The sequence below is a fragment of the Zootoca vivipara genome, chromosome 15 (assembly GCF_965207765.1).
Source record: "Zootoca vivipara chromosome 15, rZooViv2.hap1.1, whole genome shotgun sequence".
In the NCBI taxonomy this organism is placed as follows: domain Eukaryota; kingdom Metazoa; phylum Chordata; class Lepidosauria; order Squamata; family Lacertidae; genus Zootoca; species Zootoca vivipara.
In genome coordinates this window covers 20,224,630-20,244,827 of record NC_142598.1, presented here as the reverse complement: position 1 = coordinate 20,244,827, position 20,198 = coordinate 20,224,630, and the positions used below count along the sequence as shown (strand labels likewise).

Below are 20,198 nucleotides of genomic sequence, written 5' to 3'. Positions count from 1 at the left end.
CGCCTACAACAATTACAATACAAAATTATATTAACATAATTTTGCTACTTATACTGCTAATATAGCATACGGAAGTTACGTTATATAAAAAACAATTTAAAAAGCTGGCTCTTTAAAATTAGCCTGGCATACCTTTTTTTTACCTGCATTTTTTATTAAGGCTTTGCATTGAACTAGCTAAGCAAAAATGAGGTGAAGAATATTAGTGCAATGCAATCGGGTGGTCCCCGCACCCCTAGGGAAATCCAACCGCTCCAACCTCCCCATACTGAATGCGGCTCACAAGCAGCTCCACCGAGCGAGCAAACTTCCTTGCACCTACCGGTAGGAGTAGGCTGGGGACGCCTTCCAGCCGGCGAGCGCAGCGCTCTACACGCGGAATCGAAAGAGCGGGTTTGATTGGCTTCCGGACCGCAAAGGGAGCGGCTATTGGACAGCGGCGTTCCAGCGGAGGCGGGCGGCAATGGCAGCGTGGAGGTGAGCGGAAGCCCGGGTGCGGGCCGGCCGGGCGGCGGGCAGGAGTAGCCGGGGGCCGGGCGGTGCCGCTGGGGTGTGTTATGGGAGGCGGCCGACGTATCGAAGGCCGGAAGGGAAGAGAGGGGAGTCTGGAAAAATGACGACTGTCTCCAGATGGCCCAAACTGTTGTCATTTCTCCTGTCTCAAATTTTGCCATGCTAGTATGGGGGTGGGGCGTGTCATTTTAGGGGCTGAAACTTAATTTTTGCAAATTTCTTCTGTGGGGGGGGGGTCTTAAAAATACGTTTTCGGGTGTGAGGAATTAAAAGCTGCAGTTATTTCTGTGATCGGGCAACATTTAGCTTCCTAAGAGAGTACACTTGGTGAAGCACATAAACTGTTTTGGGGAAACCCAAGAGTTTAAATGTTACTTTCTGAAGCTGTCAGGCAATGCTAAGTAGTAATAAAAATACATAATGTAAATGATATTAATATAACGGGCAAGTACTTGGTAATATGCTACTTGCCACGCAAAACTGAATTGTATTAATTTAACCAAATACTTTTGAATTCCCAAGTCACGTTAAAACGTTTATTTAGCACCCCTCATTTTAGGAATTTGAAAGTTGGAAAATTCAGCGCACCCTTTGTGTGCACTCAGGCAGTGGCTCATTCTACCCAGAGCCACCCACCCACAATTCCTGATCTGCAGCTATTTATTTCATGCTGAAGTTCACTGCGCATTGAACTCCTTGGAATTTATTTCTTGGGAAATGGGAACAAGGATGCAAAAGCCATAACTTTTATTAGGCCAGCCAAAAAAGTATGCAGGCCTTTTGAGTTCTTAAGAGCTCTAATATTGGGTAAGTGGTAAGCAGAACAATAACCTGAAGGAAGGAACTGGGATTTGAACATACCCACACTCCAAAAATCACCCCAAATCATAGGCCTATATCTCCAGGAAGCCTCTGTGTGCCCTATAAGTGGCTGTATGCCAATAATCTAGTTTAAAACCGATTTTGTGTGCAACTCACTGTAAAGTGTGATGTCCTCCTTTTACGCTGCATGTATTGAAGAGGAATGAGTTGACTAGCTGTGCTCCCTCACCCTGACAATAACCATTGGACCACCCCAAAACATTTGTTTTGAATCACACAAAGAAGCTGCTGCACACTGCTTCCCATTCAAAATATCCACTTGCGCACAAGGCATTCTATTTACTTATTCGGGATTCATCTGCATTTCTGAACTGAGTAAGAAATTGGGAATTATAATAGGAAACCTAAGAATAATCTTTAATTTTGTTCTTGTCCCTTACTCCCAATTTCTGACGGGCTTTGCAGGGTGAGCCCTGGTTAAAATGAAAGCAAATTAATCACTGTTTCACAGTTGAATCTTGTTATGGGGGGGGGGAAACTATAGACAGTGCATTTGTAAACATGTTTACTGTACTTTGAAGTAGGACCCATTAAACCATGGTAGGCATGTTTAGGACTACAGTCACAATTCATTTGTTTCTATTATCATAGCTGAATTCCTATGAACAGTTACTTCAGCTTAACTGTATTCATTTAGCATTTGTATTCATGCACATAGCCCTGTGCCCTGGTTAATAGTCGCAGGCAAAACTTAGAGCCTCATCAACCAAAAATCTTAAATATGCATGTCAGAGGCAGGTTCCCAACCTTGCTCCTGAAGGAACTTCCTTCTGAAGCAATTATCCTGTAGGAGACCAGAACTAATTTGTGGGTTCCTAGTCGTCATGCTGGCCACATGACCTGGAAGCTATACGCCGGCTCCCTCGGCCAATAATGCGAGATGAGCGCGCAACCCCAGAGTCGGTCACGACTGGACCTGATGGTCAGGGGTCCCTTTACCTTTACCTTTAGTTGGAAATTACAGGCATACTTCAAAGCTGAGGCTTAATAAATGTGTTAGAGTAGTAAATGTTAAAAAGCAATGAGATTGTTCTACAGGTTATATTCAAGTGTATATGTATAAACAACACTGTTACAATGCGTTTAGTCAAGTGCTTGCTTGTCCTTTTAGGATATAGAACTCTGCATTTTTGTTTATGGAGCTTAAGCATACTTATTTGCAATTAAATCCTACCAGTTCTAATATGACATTTTTAGGTAAATAGTTGAGGTTTGATTGGTCTTGTGCATGTAATATTTTAAACTATTCTGTATCTTAATGCTGTTTCTGCACCGATGAAGTATTTGTGTTCTGTAAGTCTCGGTTTTCTTCCACCTGCAGAGAAATTGAATTGTGTGCATAAAAACAATCCACAGAAAGTTGGGTGATAAAACAACAACAATTCATCACAGAACAAAACACTACCTTAATATTCCCTCTGGACTGAGCAAGAAAGTCTTAGTCATGTGCCTAAAGTTCAGCAAGGAGGGTGCCTGTCTAATCTCAGTTGGGAGGGAGTTCCACAAACTTGCACCCACTACACCGAATGCAAGATTAAGACCTATCCAGTGAGCGCTGTAAAATAAAATAATAGATTTTATGGAAAACGTGTGGCTTGCTTGTTCCCGAGTTGAATTTAAGATTCACTTAGTAAAACTGAGTTTTTTTTCCTTCTTTCTTTTCTCCCCTGAGCACAATGCATGTGTGCTGGCTTGTGAGCAAAGATAGAGCCTGTCAGCGAATTAAACTGCCACATTTAGAAATGGTGGTGATAGGGCGTGGGCCCGAAACAGAGATAACAGACAAGAAGTGTTCCCGAAGACAAGGTAAAGTGGAGATGAAGGTTGCAATCCTAAACATGCTAGGGAGTAACTCCTATTAAACTCAGTAGTCCTCACTTCTGAGTAAAAATGCTTAGGATTGATTTCTTTTGGTGTAATGTCATAAGTGATTTGAAGCTAAATAGTTTGCAGGGGGTGCTGCTATAGGGCTAATAGAGAGGCTAAAAGACCAAGAGCTTCCACTAAACTTCCTAGGGCTGCAGTCCTAACCCCCACTTGCAAAATGTTAAGACTTATTTCATAGTAGGCATAGTTAGGATTGCACTGTAGGTAACACAGTCGTACCTTGGATCCCGAACGCCTTGCTACTTGGACATTTTGGTTTCTGAATGCCGCAAACCTGGAAGTGAGTGTTTGCAAACGTACTTTGGAACCCAAACGTCCAACGGCACTTTCACAGCTTCTGATTGGCTGCAGGAGCTTCCTGCAGCCAATCAGAAGCTGTGTTTGGGTTTCTGAACGTTTTGGAAGTTGAATGGACTTCCGGAACAGATTCCATTTGACTACCAAGGTACAAACTGCATTAAGAAGGTGACTCAGCCCTCCTTATAAAGACTAAGAGGCAGAGGTGCTGGACTTCCCCTTTCCACCAACTGCACCTGATTTGGCACACAGAGTTGGTGGAGAAGTCAACCCGTCACAACAAGCTTGTTTGTAGAGTCGCAGTGCCAGGCCAACCGATAGAAACATGGTTCCTGTACGTGTCTTGCAGAAATAAAATATTAGCTGTGACTCCTGCAATGCAGGGGGTTGGGCTAGATAACTCTTGGTATTCCTTCCAACTTTGAAATTTTATGAGTCAGACCATTAACCCATTTAGCTCAGTAATATCTACATTGACTAGCAGTGACTCCCGAATTTAAGGGGTTTCTTCCCAGGTCTACAGAACTCATATGCTGATAAAAGTGCTGTGGGCAGAAAAACAAATACAAAAAGAAAGAGATGCCAATACTCTATACCAGTAAATAATGTCATAAAAATGCACTGCTTATAATACACCTGTTCTCTATAAGTTTAGATCCCCCCCACGCCCTGTCCTCCATCCCCAGTCCTTTCTGGTTAGTATACCCTTCAGCATAAAATGTTGGGGCATAGGGGGGGGCCTAATGTCACTCTCTGTCACTTTTCTTTTCAGTACAGCTAAAAGCAGACTGCAACAAAGGGTATGTCCAGGTTAAACAGGTATGTCCTTTCCTTCGCATGCAGCAATGCTGAGAGCACTTTATGAAGCTTAAGTGGAAGGATAGAAATGCTTGTGTCCTGTGGTTTACGCCAGTTTCATCTGCTTTGAAAGCATAACTTTGCTGTGCACTCAGAAATCCAAAAGAGCTTTGGGTGGCGCTTTCAGAGGTCAAGGGCTGTCACTGTCTTCGCCAACCTGGTGCCTTCCCTATGTTTTTGGACTACAACTTTCATCATACTGGCTGGGGCTGATGGGAGTTGTAGTCCAAAACATCTGGAGGGGGCACCAGGTGGACGAAGACTGGTCTAAGCCTTATATGTAATGAGCCCATCACTGAGTACTTAATTCCCCCTTTTCTGTCCATTCCCTCTATTGCCACAACTAGGGTTGCCAGACTCAATAGAGCAGGGGTTCCCAACAAAATTTTCTCGAGGACCCCTCATCGAGCCGCTATTGTGACAAGGACCCCCATTAATTCCTAATCCTATAATTAAAAAGTGAGAGCCAAATTAAGAGTCTTTTTATATTTTATATTTATACATTTTTTACAGTTACAACAGAGTACTCCATCAGTATACAATTAGTTTTAATTTTCAGTTCTTAATGAGATGAGTTAAATCTGTCCTTTGAGTCCATTATTTCTGAAATATTAGGTTCCAAACTTGAAACTTTCACTCTGAAATCCGACCGCATGTCGAGCCGATTCCTATATGTTTTTTTCATGAAACACATGGAAGAAAATGCTTGCTCACACCGATATGTGGTTGCAAATGGAAGGATCTTTTTCATTGCCTTATCTCCAAGTTTCTTGTAGTCCTTGCGGCATACAGCAGAACTACTGCCTCTATCTAATTCTAGTTTTGCGCTAGACTCTGCTCATGCAGGAAGTGGCCAAAACAAAAAATCTGTTATCATACGAAATATAGTTAATATATTTTTTTATTCTAATAGGATCTTGAGGACCCCTCTGGCATAGCTCGCGGACCCCTGGGGGTCCCCGGACCACCTGTTGGGAACCACTGCAATAGAGGATAGGACTTCTGTGCCTTTAATTGCCTTGCTCTGGACTTCTGTGCCTTTAATTGCCTTGCTCTCTTTTGAGTCTGGAAACCTTAAAGAGAAACCAGCAGACCCTTTCTTTGCTTGGAAATTAAACAAAGGGTTTGCTGGTTTCTCTTTTTTTTTTATTAAAGATTTTATTAGTTTACAAAGGTAGTACAGTGTCTCGTATTTTTCTCATGTATTGTTTTTACACATTAATCTTGATTGTTGAGACATTAGGAAGGAAAGGGGGGAGGTGGGTGGGGTGGGGTGTCAATGTTTCTCTTTTCTCTTGCTATGTGTAGGGGTTCGGTGTCAGCGTTGAATGTGCAGGTTCACTGTTGTTCGCTTGTTCTCCTTTCCTGGTGAGAGAGGTCGGGGGTTGGCGTAGGATGTGCTAGTTCATGTGTGTTTGGCTGTGGTGGTCTTCGGTTTCTTGTGTGAGTGGGGTGTGTGTGTGTTTTGTTTAGGTTAGCCATATTGATTTGTATGCTGATGGTAGGTTCTTGTCATTGTCTTGTTGGGCTGTGTAGGTGATGAAGGGGAACCAAATTGGGGTGAAGGTGTCTTCTTCTTTTTGTCCCCGTGACAGTTTCAGCTTACTGGTTAGTTTTTCTAGTAGGGCTGTTTCCCATACTACTTGATACCATTGGTCCATGTTTACTCCTGACAGGTCTTTCCAATGTCTGGTTATGATGTTTCTGGTTGCTGACAGTAGGTGGGTTATGAGTTCTTTGTATTCTGAGTGGGCGTTGTTGTCTTGGAAGATGTTTAATAAGACCAGTTCTGGGGTGGGTTCTAGCACTTGCTTAGTTATCTTACAGATTTCTCGTATGGTTATTGTCCAGAATGATTGGATTTGCTGGTTTCTCTTTAAGGTTTCCAGACTCAAAAGAGAGCAGGGCAATTAAAGGCACAGAAGTCCTGTCCTCTATTGAGTCTGGCAACCCTAGCCACAACCCATGTTGATTCATTCTTTGGAAAAAGAAATGGAGGTAAAATGAACAATGCAAAGCTTGCAAATATAGGCTCATTTCCTGGATTTCCGTGGTATTGGAGATAGATGTGAGATATTTTCAGTCGGTACATATGGTCCTGCTGAGTGCGGGAAGGGCAGTGTATCTGCTGCTGATCAAAGACCTGGCGTTGTTTCGCCCTTTTGCCCATGGAAGGTTACTCTTTTGAATAAATGCAGCACTGCAGCGGCTGCAGCTGCGAATGAATTAACTCAACCACCTTTTCCCAACAAAGTGTAGGAAAATAAAGGGGGCGAGACTTCTATTACTCATTGCCCTGCTTCAAAACACTTTTCTGCCAGGTTTGGAACAGATTGAACATCTTCACTTACATTCAACCCATGTCATTTAAGTCCCACCTATTAGCTAAGGTATCTTTAGAAAACTCTGCTGCTTTCTCCTTTGGAGACTGGCCTCTTTGTCAGCTTAGACTTCTCTGCCAGTCTCACAGCTGTGCTGGGTCATTGCCTAGGCAACCATAGTGGCAGGCAGCCATATGGTACTTGACCTGAAGGAAGGAGACCTGGGCAAAATGGAAGCTGCTTCTTTCTGGCTACAGGAAAAGGGTGGGCTGCGAGGGGCTGCTAGCATATTTTTCTTTGTGTTTTGTTTGGGTTTGACTAAAGGCTGAAATATGGTCTGAAGCTCAATATCAAAAAAACTAAGATCATGGCCACTGGTCCCATCACCTCCTGGCAAATAGAAGGGGAAGAAATGGAGGCAGTGAGAGATTTTACTTTCTTGGGTTCCATGATCACTGCAGATGGTGACAGCAGTCACGAAATTAAGAGACGCCTGCTTCTTGGGAGAAAAGCAATGACAAACCTAGACAGCATCTTAAAAAGCAGAGACATCACCTTGCCGACAAAGGTCCGTATAGTTAAAGCTATGGTTTTCCCAGTCGTGATGTATGGAAGTGAGAGCTGGACCAAAGAAGGCTGATTGTTGAAGAATTGATGCTTTTGAATTATGGTGCTGGAGGAGACTCTTGAGAGTCCCATGGACTGCAAGAAGATCAAACCTATCCATTCTTAAGGAAATCAGCCCTGATTTCCTTAAGGACAGATCCTGAAGCTGAGGCTCCAATACTCCCTGGAAAAGAGCGTGATGATGGGAAAGATGGAGGGCACAAGGAGAAGGGGACGACAGAGGACGAGATGGTTGGACAGTGTTCTCGAAGCTACGAACATGAGTCTGACCAAACTGCGGGAGGCAGTGGAAGACAGGAGTGCCTGGTGTGCTCTGGTCCATGGGGTCACGAAGAGACATGACTAAACAACAACAAAGGCTGATAAGGCAATCTTTAGATGCTGCAGGGAGGGGCTTCATTTTCTGACCAGGAGTTGACCTCAGTGAAGGAGGCAGTGTTTAAAAATAAAGCCAAAGATGTACTGTTCTCCCCCCACCTCTCTCTTTTAAAAATAGAGTTTTGTTATTTCTTTAAAAGTTCACATAAAGTGTACAGCCTGCAGACACAGAATACATGCAGAAAATAACACAACTCAATCAAGAGCAGATAAGGAAAAGAAAAGAAAAAGTACCCAGACTATTAGTCAGTTCCAACATAACCTTTCTACAATGGCAAATGAGTTGGGTAGCACATCTCTGCATTGTTATTAACCTAAGAAATCAGTTGGAACCAAATCTCATCAAAGGGGCCTTTTTTAGAAGCTTCCCTATTCACCAACAACGTTCTGAAGGACATATTCCGCCCCCCTCTTTGACAGCAATGCTGTCTCCAGTTGAGTGGAAATAATCTGCATCACATGGAGCAAACATTTCACTGTGTGCTAACGTTTCACTGACTTTATAGGTAACAAGAGTGCTTTATTGCTTTGCCCAACCAGTTTCTAAGACCTGCCCTGCTTGGCGGAAGTGTATTCCACTCCGCTTCCTTTTCATATAGTGGCTTTCATCCAGAATTCATACCAGTCTGGGAGGAATAGCCAAAGTAAGTTGAATTTATCTGATCCCCACCCCTCTTGTTCCCTGTTGGAGGCTTTCAGCACAATCCTATACAATCTACTGAGAAATAAGCCTCATTCCATGGGACTTACTCCCAGGTCCATATGTATAGGACTGAAATCTTAGTCTAGAGATTGAATTGGATAGAAGGAAAGTCGATGAAGGTCTATAGACTGAGGATCCTCTCCTTCCCCCTGCAAAAGCCTCTCCAGAGGGCTGCCCTGTGAACAATAGGGTGGGGCACAGGGGGCTTCTGCAGGGAGAGGAGGGTTCCCAAAATTGGGAAGAACATGCTCCACTTCATATTGTTCAGGAGGAGCCCCATTTTTTTACATAGAGGCTTTTGGGGGGGGTTAGGCAGGTGAATGCATCAGGGAAGAGGGAACAGGCAAATTTATTTCCATGAACTACTTTAAGTTAACATATCACAGAATCCAACGCAATATTCCTTTCTAAAGTTTCGTACTGTTGTAGTGCATGTGTTGGATCGCCTACTACGAAGTAGACTTGTTCATCTCAGTTGTGGTCCACTGCTTAAATGGCCAGCTTGGCACTTGTTCGGGTGTGTAGGAAATACTACATGTCCTTCCATGGATGCCGTATTTTAGGGGTGTGGAAGTTCTGGTTCGGCGACAAAACACCAATTCTGGCATTTTCTTTTGCTCCAAAGATAGGAGTCAACCCAACCAGCGTTGACCTAGTGGATATTGGCAAGGACCAGGAAATTAAACTGAAGCCAGGGCAAATTCTCCATATCGTCAACAATCTGTACCCGTACATCGTGCAGTTCTCGGAGGAAATGGGGGCTTGTGGTGGTAAGGAGGCGGTGGAGCCTAAAGGGGGGAAAAGACCACAGGATGAACCTGAGAATGGTGGCATGGAAAGCATGCCAGGCAAACACGCGAAAATGGAGCAAATGGCCCCTCAAGTCTGCGATTCAAGCTGCAGCAGTAGTTCTGTTTCTTCAAGTGGAAGCTCTGTCAACAAAAAGGTGAGCCAGGAAATATTAGTGGTAACTCGTTGTAGCATGTGGGTGGGTGAAGTCAGCGAAGCTCTCCTTTCGCTGCAGGACCTGAGCGGTAGGTGAGATCACATTAGGGCCTTATCTACATTACAGGCTTAAATTGGTGCAATGGTCATTTGCTCTCTCCTCGGAGTTGCACTTCAATGAAGTGGAATTAAAGGCTTCTATGCCCCCTCGCCCAAGCAGTTCCTATAAATCTTTGAGGGGAGATGTAACACTGAGACTGGTATAATAAACCCTGTTGATGTGTCTGCAATGTAGATCTTAGTAGGGGCAAAGGCTGTGCAAGACCTTGATATTGGGGCTTGACTTTTGGGTTCGAGGGGGCAGGTGTAGAACATTGAACAGTGCTGCCAGACCTCACAGTTTGTGGGTAATTGGCGTTCCCGACTAGATCGGAGATTCCTTGTCAGTTGCACATTCAAATAGGGCGGTGTGTGTGTGTGTGTAAGCACCTGCTGTCTTCCAAATGATGTTGGAGTGCAGCATCCATCACCCATGACCATTGACTATCCTGCCTGGGATTGATGGGAGCTGGAGTCCAACAATGTGTGGAGGGCCGTAGATTCCACACCCAAGGCCCTGCCATCATGAAACGGGGCACGCAGAAGGCACCATTTGAGTTTCTGCTAATCTTCAGTAAAGTACTGCTGCATTTTGGGCTATTTGCCTACTATCGTTGCTCCCAGGAATGACCTGAGAGTTACAAATATGTTGGCATTCAGTGCTCTTTCAGAATGCAATCAGAACCACAAGTGTCTGCTACAGCTATTTTAGCTATGTGGCTTGGCTCTTTTAGGCTGCAGTCTTAAGCATACCTAACTAGGAAGTGTGCCCCATTGAACGTTTCCGGACTTATTTTATCAGAGTCCCTGTGTTTTGTCCTATAGGAATGTTTGGAGTTCTGGGCTCGAGGTTTGAAGGTTTCCATGCAAAACCCAGATATGCAGGTAAGGATCTCATTCCTAACTTGGGTCACCATGGTGCTTGAGGATATATGCTCCGTGATAGCAAAACCAGTGCAAGACCGCAGGATTTCTGTGTTTTTCTGCTAGGTCTACAAGGATGAAAAGGCTGTCGTTATAAAGGACAAGTATCCGAAAGCTCGCTATCACTGGTTAGTGCTGCCGTGGCAACCCATCTCCACCTTGAGTAAAGTAACTCAGGAGCATCTCGAACTTCTGGAGCACATGCATGCCCTTGGAGAGAAGGTTGTCCAGCAGTGCCCTGAGAAAGACAGCTTGCACTTCAGACTGGGCTACCATGCCATTCCCAGCATGAGGTAATCCCTAATTGTGTTCAGGACTGGGTTGTGCCCTGTTGGTTCAGGGCAAAGGCCCATTGTCGTGGACTGGCTGGATGCAGAGGAGTGGTGGGAGGAATCAGCTGGAGAACCCTCAAGGGAAGAAGACTCGGAACCAGGGGATTGGTGGTGGGATGACAAATGAGTGTTCAGAGGGAGAAGACTGGGAGGAGGTGTTGGAAGCTGAAGAGGTAATGGGGTTTAGTGAGCAGGAAGAGGCGGTGGAAGAAAGCAGCCCAGAAGCAGAGGCTGGAGATGAGTGGGGCTAAGAGGCAGAGATAAGGCAGACAGCTGAAGAAGCCAGGGCGTCTCCCCCTCCTGCTGTGACCAGCTCCTCTCCTTCCTGGTCTCTCAGTACTAGAAGAGGTATGAAGAGAGCATAGCAAAGAGAGACTTGGGAAGGACGCTGGGGAGCTGGAGATTTGGGGAACTATGGGAAAGTGGGGACCTTCAGTCCCACAACTGCCTTATAGGGGCGAGATCTACTGGGACAAGTTGCTGGGCTCATTAGGCCCGGCTTACTGAATCGGCCTGGCTTTCCTTGAATAAAGAGTTAACTTCCCTGATGCCATGTGAGTTATTGCTGACCCTCCCCTGCCGCCCATCTGCTCCAGCATCCTGTTCTCACCGTGGCCAACCACATGCCCTTGGGAAGCCTGAAAGCAGGGCAGGAACGGAAGAGCGCTCTTTCATGCTGCCTACTAGCAGCTTGTATTCACTGGAGGTAGTACACAGACATGAACACCAGGGCTCCCCAGACACAGACCCTGGAGACAACTGTGGGTGGAATTCAGCATAGTGGAGCCTGCAAGCGGTGAACAAGGTCCACTCTCACAACAAGACTTCTCCCTCTCCTCCCCCTGCGAGTCTCCTAGGGTTTTCCCCAACCGTCAAGAGCAGATTTAGAGGGCGCAAGGGGGGAAGTGAAGTGAAGTGAAGGGGGGGGGAATCCCATGGCAAGTGGACTTTGTTCCTTGCACCCAGCAACTTAGTTAAATCCCATTCTGTAAATTTTAATTCTGGCAACTGGCAGGTGCCCAGCATGCTCTGCCAAGTGTCCACTTGAGAGAATGCCTGTCTCCCCTGTGGTTGCTTGCTCCCTCCTGCAGATTTGGTCCATAACAGAGAGGTCGGTAGCACATGGCTGGTTTCTTACTTTGCCCCACATGTGTCCACAATAAGGAAGCAGCAAACGACGAAAAGTAATGGTTGGCTCCGGCGCCACGCCAGAGTTGGTCAACCCTTGAGAACGCTTGTGCTGTGTTTGTGCCACTGCTGCTATTTTGGATCCAGCGCGTTCCACGAGTTTACAGGCCAGATTTAGCCCACTCACTGCTTCTATCTCTGTTTTTGTTCTTAATTTGTGAAGTGGGAGTAGAAGTTACTTATTTCAGAAGACCGCAGTGACAACATACAGCATAATTAAAGTATGAATACCATATAAGGCATTCTGCACATTACGGCAAGTTCTAAAAGTGCTTAATTATAATCATTAGGTCTGCTGGCCAATTAAGGATTTATTTATTTTTCAGTTGGGAAGTAATCTCGTTTTATAACCAGATTAACTTGTTTGTTAATTGACTAAATCAGTTTGTGTAGTACCAAAACCTCAGTTATAGGTGCTTTTTTGAAATATGTAAGTATGAGATGCTGCAAACAAATCTCCTACCTTTTGTTAGAAGGAAAGGCCATCTTTAATAAATTTGTTCATTACCTGTTACAGCAACATATAACACATCCTTGTTGTGTTGTTTTCTCAGCCAACTGCATCTTCACGTCATCAGCCAAGATTTTGATTCCAGTTGCTTCAAAACCAAGAAGCACTGGAACTCTTTTACAACAGAGTACTTCATAGACTCCAAAGGTAAAAAAAACCCACAAAAAAACGGGCCATCTCTTCTAAAATTCCTCTTTATTTGTGAGTGTCTGTTTATTTGTCTGTCTTTGGACTTTGTTTTCTCCACGAAACCTAGCCATGACCACATCTTTCACATGCAGATTAAGCAGGTAGGAGGGTGTCTGATTTTAACATAAAAGGAGGCATGCAGGTGTCGTGAACTGAACCCTCCCCTCCAGGTACGTTCTCCACAGCTCTGCTCTGATACTACAACTGAACTGGCCTAGGACAAATATTGAAGCATGTTCTCCCTGACATACTAGTTTTCTACTCCAACTATGATTCTATGAAAAGGGAAGAGACCTCTCAAACACCTGCCTCTTAGGATAGCCACAACCTCCTCGTTTTATATGTGAATAGGCTGGGCAGGATTAAACAAATGTGGCTTCAGCTATCATTTTAATTTAGCCGGTATTGCAGGATTATTCTAAAACAAGTTTCCTAGATGATCCCTTCACGTTTTCATCTGCAGGCAGCTGTAGTAATGACTCTAGGGTAAACGTGGAGAACCTTTGACACTCCAGATGTTGTTGAACTACAACTCCCTTCACTGCTAGCTCAAGGTCATGCTTGTTAGGGCTGATGGGAGTTGTAGTTGAGCAATACCTGGAGGGCAAAAGTTCTCCACTCCTGCTTTAGGGGGGCATAGGTGCCCTACTAATGTGAACTGCCTTGTCTTCTTCCCCAAAAAAGCAGGGAGTTGTACAAGCAGGGACTGCCTTTGCGGCAGGGGCGGAGGAAGGGGGAGCAGTGGGTGCAGAGCACCCCAGGTGTCACCACTGAGGGAGGTGACAAAATGCCAGGCGGCACTCACCGCAGGGCCTGCAGCACGCCTGAGCCACATGTCTCTCCTGGGAGTGATATGGTGGCTTGAGTGCCCGCAGGCTCCGTGCTGCCCCAAACGGGTGCTGAGAATTAGCTGTTAAAAATCAGTCAGCCCCCCAAGTAACCCACCCCTTATTTCCAGGATACACCCGGGAGAGGAAAGTACTATTAAACCTACATGTGGGGCGTAGAGATTCCCCTAGGAGTTATTCCGTCACCCCCTGGCTGCGAAACAGGATGCCGGAACTTTCCACCATTGTTTTCCGATATAAGACACCCTGGCATCTTGGATATAGAAGCCATGAAATGGGGATAGCTCAGTTAGTAGAGCATGAGACTCTTGATCTCAGGGTTGTGGGTTCGACGCCCACATGGGCAAGAGATTCCTGTATTGCAGGGGGTTGGACTAGATGACCCTTGGGGGTACCTCCCAACTCTACAGTTTGGTTATTCTGTGATCACCTAATGTGGGCCACAAACTGCCCAAAGGAGAGTCTGCTGCCAGATGGAGAACATTGCTTAACACACAGCATTTGAACAAATCACCATGTTGAGACAGCTGGCATATGGAGCGGCTTAAAGGAGCATCTGTGTGGCCACTAATGTATAGAGCTTTGTTGTTGTTGTTGTTGTTGTTTAGTCATGTCCGACTCTTCGTGACCCCATGGACCAGAGCATGCCAGGCACTCCTTTCTTTCACTGCCTCCCACAGTTTGGTCAGACTCATGTTCGTAGCTTCGAGAACACTGTCCAACCATCTTCTCCTCATGCCCTCCATCTTTCCCCACATCGGGGTCTTTTCCAGGAAGTCTTCTCTTCTCATGAGGTGGCCAAAGTATTGGAGCCTCAGCTTCACGATCTGTCCTTCCAGTGAGCACTCAGGGCTGATTTCCTGAAGAATGCATAGGTTTGATCTTCTTGCAGTCCATGGGACTCTCAAGAGTCTCCTCCAGCACCATAATTCAAAAGCATCAATTCTTCAGCTATCAGCCTTCTTTATGGTCCAGCCAAGCCCTTTTGTGTCTCTGCGTGAGTTAGTGCTCTGGGCACACGCCTCCTTCCAATGGAGAGTGATGCATATCCTTTCACATGCCAAAAGCAAACATGTTCAGGTCTGAGGTCTAGAATGCTGTGTTCCTCCAATTTTAATTCAAGGGCAAGATGTGTCTTCCCAGTATCATGTTTGGGAAGCAATGGCAATAGATAGATTTAGACAGATAGGTATGGGTACAAGCAGCTGTTTGCGTCAGCAGAATGTTGTAGGAGGGAATCAATTCCCTCCCTTGCACACAGGAGCAGAGCTAAGCCATTGGCACACGTTTCCTAACTTTAACAAAACAGGTGTGGCTGAACCTGTAATCTCAAATAAAAAATGTCTGTCTCTCCTCTCCTCCTCCCCCACGCCACCCCACCACCATTTTCAGATCTGATTGCGATGGTGAAGAAGAAAGGGAGAGTAACTGTAGACAAGGACGTTGCCAAACTCTTGAACCTGCCTCTGAAGTGTCACATGTGCAAACGGCAGCAACCAAATATCCCCCAGTTAAAAGAGCACCTGAAGGAACATTGGCCAAAATAATATGAAGAACGGCCCTTCTGATCCGCTTGCTACGTTTTGCTGATCGTTGGGTTAACCGGATTCCACAGTTGACATGCTCATTTTAATTCAAAGACCATACCAAGTTGCTTATTAAAATGCCCACAAAGGCGCAAGTATTTAGAATGGCCGGTTCTGCTTTAATGTGACAGATTGTGGAGCGGGCTGGGGGTGGTTTGTGATGTCTCTGGTAGTGCATGGTGTTCTTGGGTAGGTGGGAACCAACAGGAGTAGCCTCAAACCCTTTCTAAAGGGCATTTATCATTTGGAGCAGGTGGGGCTGGATGGAAATCAAACTGGGTTTTATCTTGTGACCAAAATCTCTTCCCCTTCAGTAGGGCTGGGTGATAATCTGGTTTTCAACATCGTGATATATCACCATCTAAATATCGGGATATATCAATATACAGTGGTACCTCGGTTTGCAAACGCAATCCGTTCCGCGGAGGTGTTCGCTCGCCGAAGGCACGCTTCTGCACGTGCACGAAGCACCGATAGAGCATTTCTGCACACGCGCGTGCTGCACAGATCACTTCTGCGCATGCGCACCGGGGAACCCGGATTTAAACACTTCCGGGTCTGCGGTGTTCGTAAACTGAGGTTTTCGTAAACGGAGGTAGTTGTAAACTGAGGTTCCACTGTATCACCATGTCTGAAAAAAGGATGGAGCTATGTGGAGGCACTGGCTGGCTTCATGGTTTTTCCTGCATTGTGATTTTTGGCGGCGCCTGCTCTTCTGATTCACTGCCCACTGCATGAGGCAGAGCAGAGTTAACGAACTGCAGGAATCAAGAGAAGCGTTGGCTGGCTTCACAGTTTCCCCCACATTGTGATTTTTGCATAGCACACACACAAACACATCATGATTTGCAATATACTGAATTGCCAGGTCAAAAATTATGAAACCAATATCACAGTACAGATTTCAAACTGGTTTTGGAAAATATCTCGCTATATCACCCAGCCCTACCCTTCAGTACTTTGTAACAAGATCTCTCTTGGAGATCAAATGACCTACCCTTCAGAAACCTACCCTTCAGAAATGGCCAATGCCACCACCACACAGTGCTCCAAAGGCTCTTCCCAGATAGTCAGTGCAGGAGGATACCATACTTAATGGTATCAAAAGCTTTCAATGTGGGTGGGGAAACCCTACAGTCCTTCTGATGTTGGACTGCAACTCCTACCACCCCTGATCATTGGACATGCTGGCTGAGGCTCATGAGAGGTAGTCTGTCGGGGTTCGGTAGCGCATCTGTGCTATGTATGCCAGTTCCTGGGCACAGATAATCAGGGCCAGGAAGCCAAAGGAGTTTCCATCTGAAAACATGGTTGCAAACCGGATGGGAAAGAGTACAGATAATCAGTTTCCTCCAGAACAACCTGGAGCTGGATCGCCACCACGCATTGAAGCAGCTTGCTCAAGTTAGTTCCGACTAGATCCCATTGAAAGCAATGGTCCTTAACCACATCACAACTAGCAACTTGGGTTGGAAGTCTGTAGAAGTGTAGAATTCTGAATAAATGCATGTAGGTTCAATCTGTTGGTCTAGTTTTCCAAAGTAGAGCCCAAAGGATAATTTCAAGTAACATAAACATTTAGGTGTCTGTTTTAAAATTACAAACTTGGACCAAATGAGTCCAACATTAACTTACTCAAATACATTTAGGGTTGGAATCTGTGCTTTGACCATTCTGATTGAAACAAGGTGTCAAAACAGTTTGAAGGGTGAAATTCCTCACCCATTAACAGCCACCCACAATAGTTTTTTTTTTACTAAGTTGTCAGTTCCAGCTACATTTTAGCTCAATTAGATATCAAAGCTGGAAAGCTAGGTTGCTTTGCTTATAGCCCTGGCTATACAAATTATGCCCGTTTCCTAGCCCTGTGGATACGTAAATCAATTTTGTGAAGAGTGGCAAACATGCTTTAGTCCAGGAGTGGGTATTAGGGCCGGTGGGGATCTACTGGTAGATCTTTTGAGAAAATTGCAGTAGATCACCAAGGGGTTGACTCTTAATTATCTAACAACTAAAAATAATTTCACCCAGCCTGCAAAATTAGGTGCCTGACAAAATGCTTGTATGGGATAACTTTTGAACTCGCTTCTAGTACCCATCTCAGATTCCTGGGCTCAGCATGTTCCCATCCCTGAATTATTAGTGTATTTCCAACCACCTGGGACACGCTTACGCCCTTGGCTCTGTTTGGTGGACCTTGGGGTTCTAGTGTGACATGGGGGAACCAAGTAGATCCTGTAGGCCTGAAATCTGCCTATCCCTGTTAAAGGCCATATTGGTAACCTGAAAGGGCCCGATAAGGCCATTGCGTCTTCCCCCCCCCCCAATATCCCTGTTACTGAGTTCACCTGGCCTCATTCCTAGAAGAGATCAGGATGCTTAAAGAGGGGGTTAACTAAGTATTCTGTGGTATAGAGTTTCACATTGTATTCCTAAGGTTATTCCACAGGTGTTAGCTGTAAGCCAGAACACTTAATAACTAATATACCAGACGCTTGCTCACTTTCATACTGAACCATCGACACGGCATATCTACAACATGCCCAATAAATTACAAATCAAATACTGTAAGAGTACCAGCAATTGTTAATTTCCTATGGCAAACCCCCAAATCGACCTTAATTCCTCCAGTGCAGACGCATTTTATGACCATTTCCTGCTTGCGTCTGCAGTGTGGATGATGTCATAATGCACAATGCCAGTGTCGTCAAGGTTCTGAAGCCCACTGTGGGCATTGCCGCCTGTTTGAAATGGAGCCCAGCACCTAGAGAATGGGCGTAAATGAGAAAGGAGACAGAAAATGTCTAGCCGAGGAAGTGCAAGTTCTGGTTCCGCGCCTTTGAAGAGGGGGCCGCATATGAGGCCTGGCTCAGCCAGGGCTAGAGATGAAGCGGAGGCAACTCCAAGGATGGTGGTGAAGGAGACCAGAGCTGTCGTCGTAGACATTGGTACTGGCTCCTGCAAGTGCGGGTTTGCTGGAGAACTTAAGCCAAGCCATGTGGTCTCATCGACTGTGGGCAAGCATATCCAAGAGACTGCAAAAACTGGAGACAATAGGAAAGAGACTTTTGTCGGCCAAGAACTTCGAGATGCAGGAATACCCCTGAAGCTTGTGAACCCTTTGAGACATGGGATCATAGTCGACTGGGATACTGTTCAAGACATGTGGGAGTATCTTTTCCTGAAGGAGATGAAGATTCGGCCCGAGGAGCACGCGGTCCTAGTATCAGATCCGCCCCTGAGCCCTACCACCAACAGAGAAAAATACGCAGAAATGTTATTTGAGAGCTTTTGCACTCCTGCCATGCACATCGCTTACCAATCTAGATTGTCCATGTATTCCTATGGCAAGACGTCGGGTCTCGTCGTAGAGAGCGGTCACGGTGTTTCCTACGTGGTCCCCATTTATGAAGGCTATACCATGCCAAGCATTACTGAAAGGGTAGACTATGCTGGGTCCGATGTCACACAACACCTCATGAAGTTATTAAATGACTCCGTGAACTTGTTCACAGAGAGAGACTGGCACATCCTGGAAGATATCAAAGAGAACCACTGCTTCACTTCCTTAGACTTCCAACAGGAGACAACAGCACCTTCCAGGAAATACGAGATGGAATATGAGCTTCCCGATGGGCAAACCATCATTATCGGCAAAGAGAGATTCCTGTGCTCCGAAATACTCTTCAAGCCGTCCTTGATAAACTCGCAGCAGCTGGGGCTTCCTCTCCTCACCATGACTTCCCTCAATAAGTGCGACGTCACTCTCAAAAAGAACCTGATGGGCAACATCTTGTTGTGTGGGGGCTGTACGATGATTAAAGGCTTTGCTGACCGCTTCCAGAGAGAGCTGATTAAAATGTGCCCAAATGACAATCCCATTTCGTCAGCTGCCCCCGAGAGGAAAACGTCGGTGTGGACCGGAGGCTCCATCTTGGCCTCCCTTAAGGCTTTCCAGCAGCTGTGGGTTTATAGGAAAGAGTATGAAGAACGAGGTCCTTTTTACATCTACAGGAAATGTTTCTGAGCTCCCATCACTGATTTAAAACTCTCTTTCTCTCTCTCTCTCACACACAAGCTAGATGTAGAGAGGCTAAAGAAGTCTCACACCCGCTTTTCTGTTAGTACCCATCGAAAAGTTACTTGATCTGTGAGCACTAATGGATTGCTTACTTTCCGTTCTCCCTGTATTAAAAGCCCATAGTAAACACTCTGCAGTTATAACAAAGTGGTTTTCCATTTCTTGACACGAGTGGCATGGCAAATTTTGCGCATAGGTAAGGCCTTCCTGCTGGATCCAGTCGCGAGTTATGTCAATGGGGCTTTGTTCTCAGGAAGCAAGTGTAGCATCAGGCTGGATTTCTGTCTTCTAGAAGAAACGGGAAGCTGGAATTATTTTGCCTTACGTTCCAAATGGTCATGGGCGTTGAACATGAAAACACTGCCTGCTAGGCCAACATATTTCAAATATTTTTGCTTGGGGAAAGGGACGAGCCTTTTCACTTATAAAATGTGTTGCGTGTGAATGAGACAAAAGTTGTGTTCCTTTCAGGGGTGCCTTACTCTTTTCTAGCTCAAGAATAGCAGTGCAGAGCGAAACAAACAAAAAGTTAAAAGTTGCTATATCAATATAGCATTTACATACACAATCGGCATAATGCAGCACTGCAATCCTATACACACACACTTACCATAGCTGCCAAGTTTTCCCTTTTCTCGCGAGGAAGCCTATTCAGCACAAGGGAATTTCCCTTAAAAAAAGGGAGAACTTGGCAGCTATGACACTTACCTGGGAATAAATGCCATTGAACTAAATGGAATTTGGTTCTGACTAGGCATGCACACAGGGACCCAGGTGGCGCTGTGGTTAAACCACTGAGCCTAGGGCTTGCTGACCAGAAGGTCGGCGGTTCGAATCCCTGTGATGGGGTGAGCTCCCGTTGCTTGGTCCCAGCTCCTGCCAACCTAGCAGTTCGAAAGCACGTCAAAATGCAAGTAGATAAATACAGCGGGAAGGTAAACGGCGTTTCCATGTGCTGCTCTGGTTCGCCAGAAGCGGCTTTGTCATGCTGGCCACATGACCTGGAAGCTATACGCCGGCTCCCTCGGC

General features: G+C 45.6%; 2 protein-coding genes across 3 annotated transcripts; both read left to right on the top strand.

Annotated features, from left to right (window-relative positions):
• Positions 1 to 320: 320 nt before the first annotated feature.
• On the top strand, positions 321 to 15,193 carry APTX (aprataxin). Of its 2 annotated transcripts, none has more exons than XM_035140423.3 (8): positions 321 to 477; positions 3,068 to 3,201; positions 4,352 to 4,398; positions 9,092 to 9,412; positions 10,336 to 10,395; positions 10,501 to 10,727; positions 12,509 to 12,612; positions 14,895 to 15,193. In XM_035140423.3, the coding sequence occupies exons 1-8, from the start codon at positions 464 to 466 to the stop codon at positions 15,047 to 15,049; spliced, it is 1,062 nt and encodes a 353-aa protein (XP_034996314.1). In that variant the 5' UTR covers positions 321 to 463; the 3' UTR covers positions 15,050 to 15,193. The 2 variants fall into 2 exon arrangements, with proteins under 2 accessions (XP_034996314.1, XP_088515175.1); XM_088659049.1 differs by lacking the exon at positions 321 to 477 and adding an exon at positions 2,719 to 2,943.
• A 965-nt stretch (positions 15,194 to 16,158) lies between these two features.
• Positions 16,159 to 19,612, top strand: ACTL7A (actin like 7A). The gene has a single exon (XM_035140422.3). It carries the CDS (start codon positions 17,889 to 17,891, stop codon positions 19,113 to 19,115), a length of 1,227 nt encoding a protein of 408 aa, XP_034996313.1. The 5' UTR covers positions 16,159 to 17,888; the 3' UTR covers positions 19,116 to 19,612.
• The last annotated feature ends 586 nt before the right edge of the window (positions 19,613 to 20,198 follow it).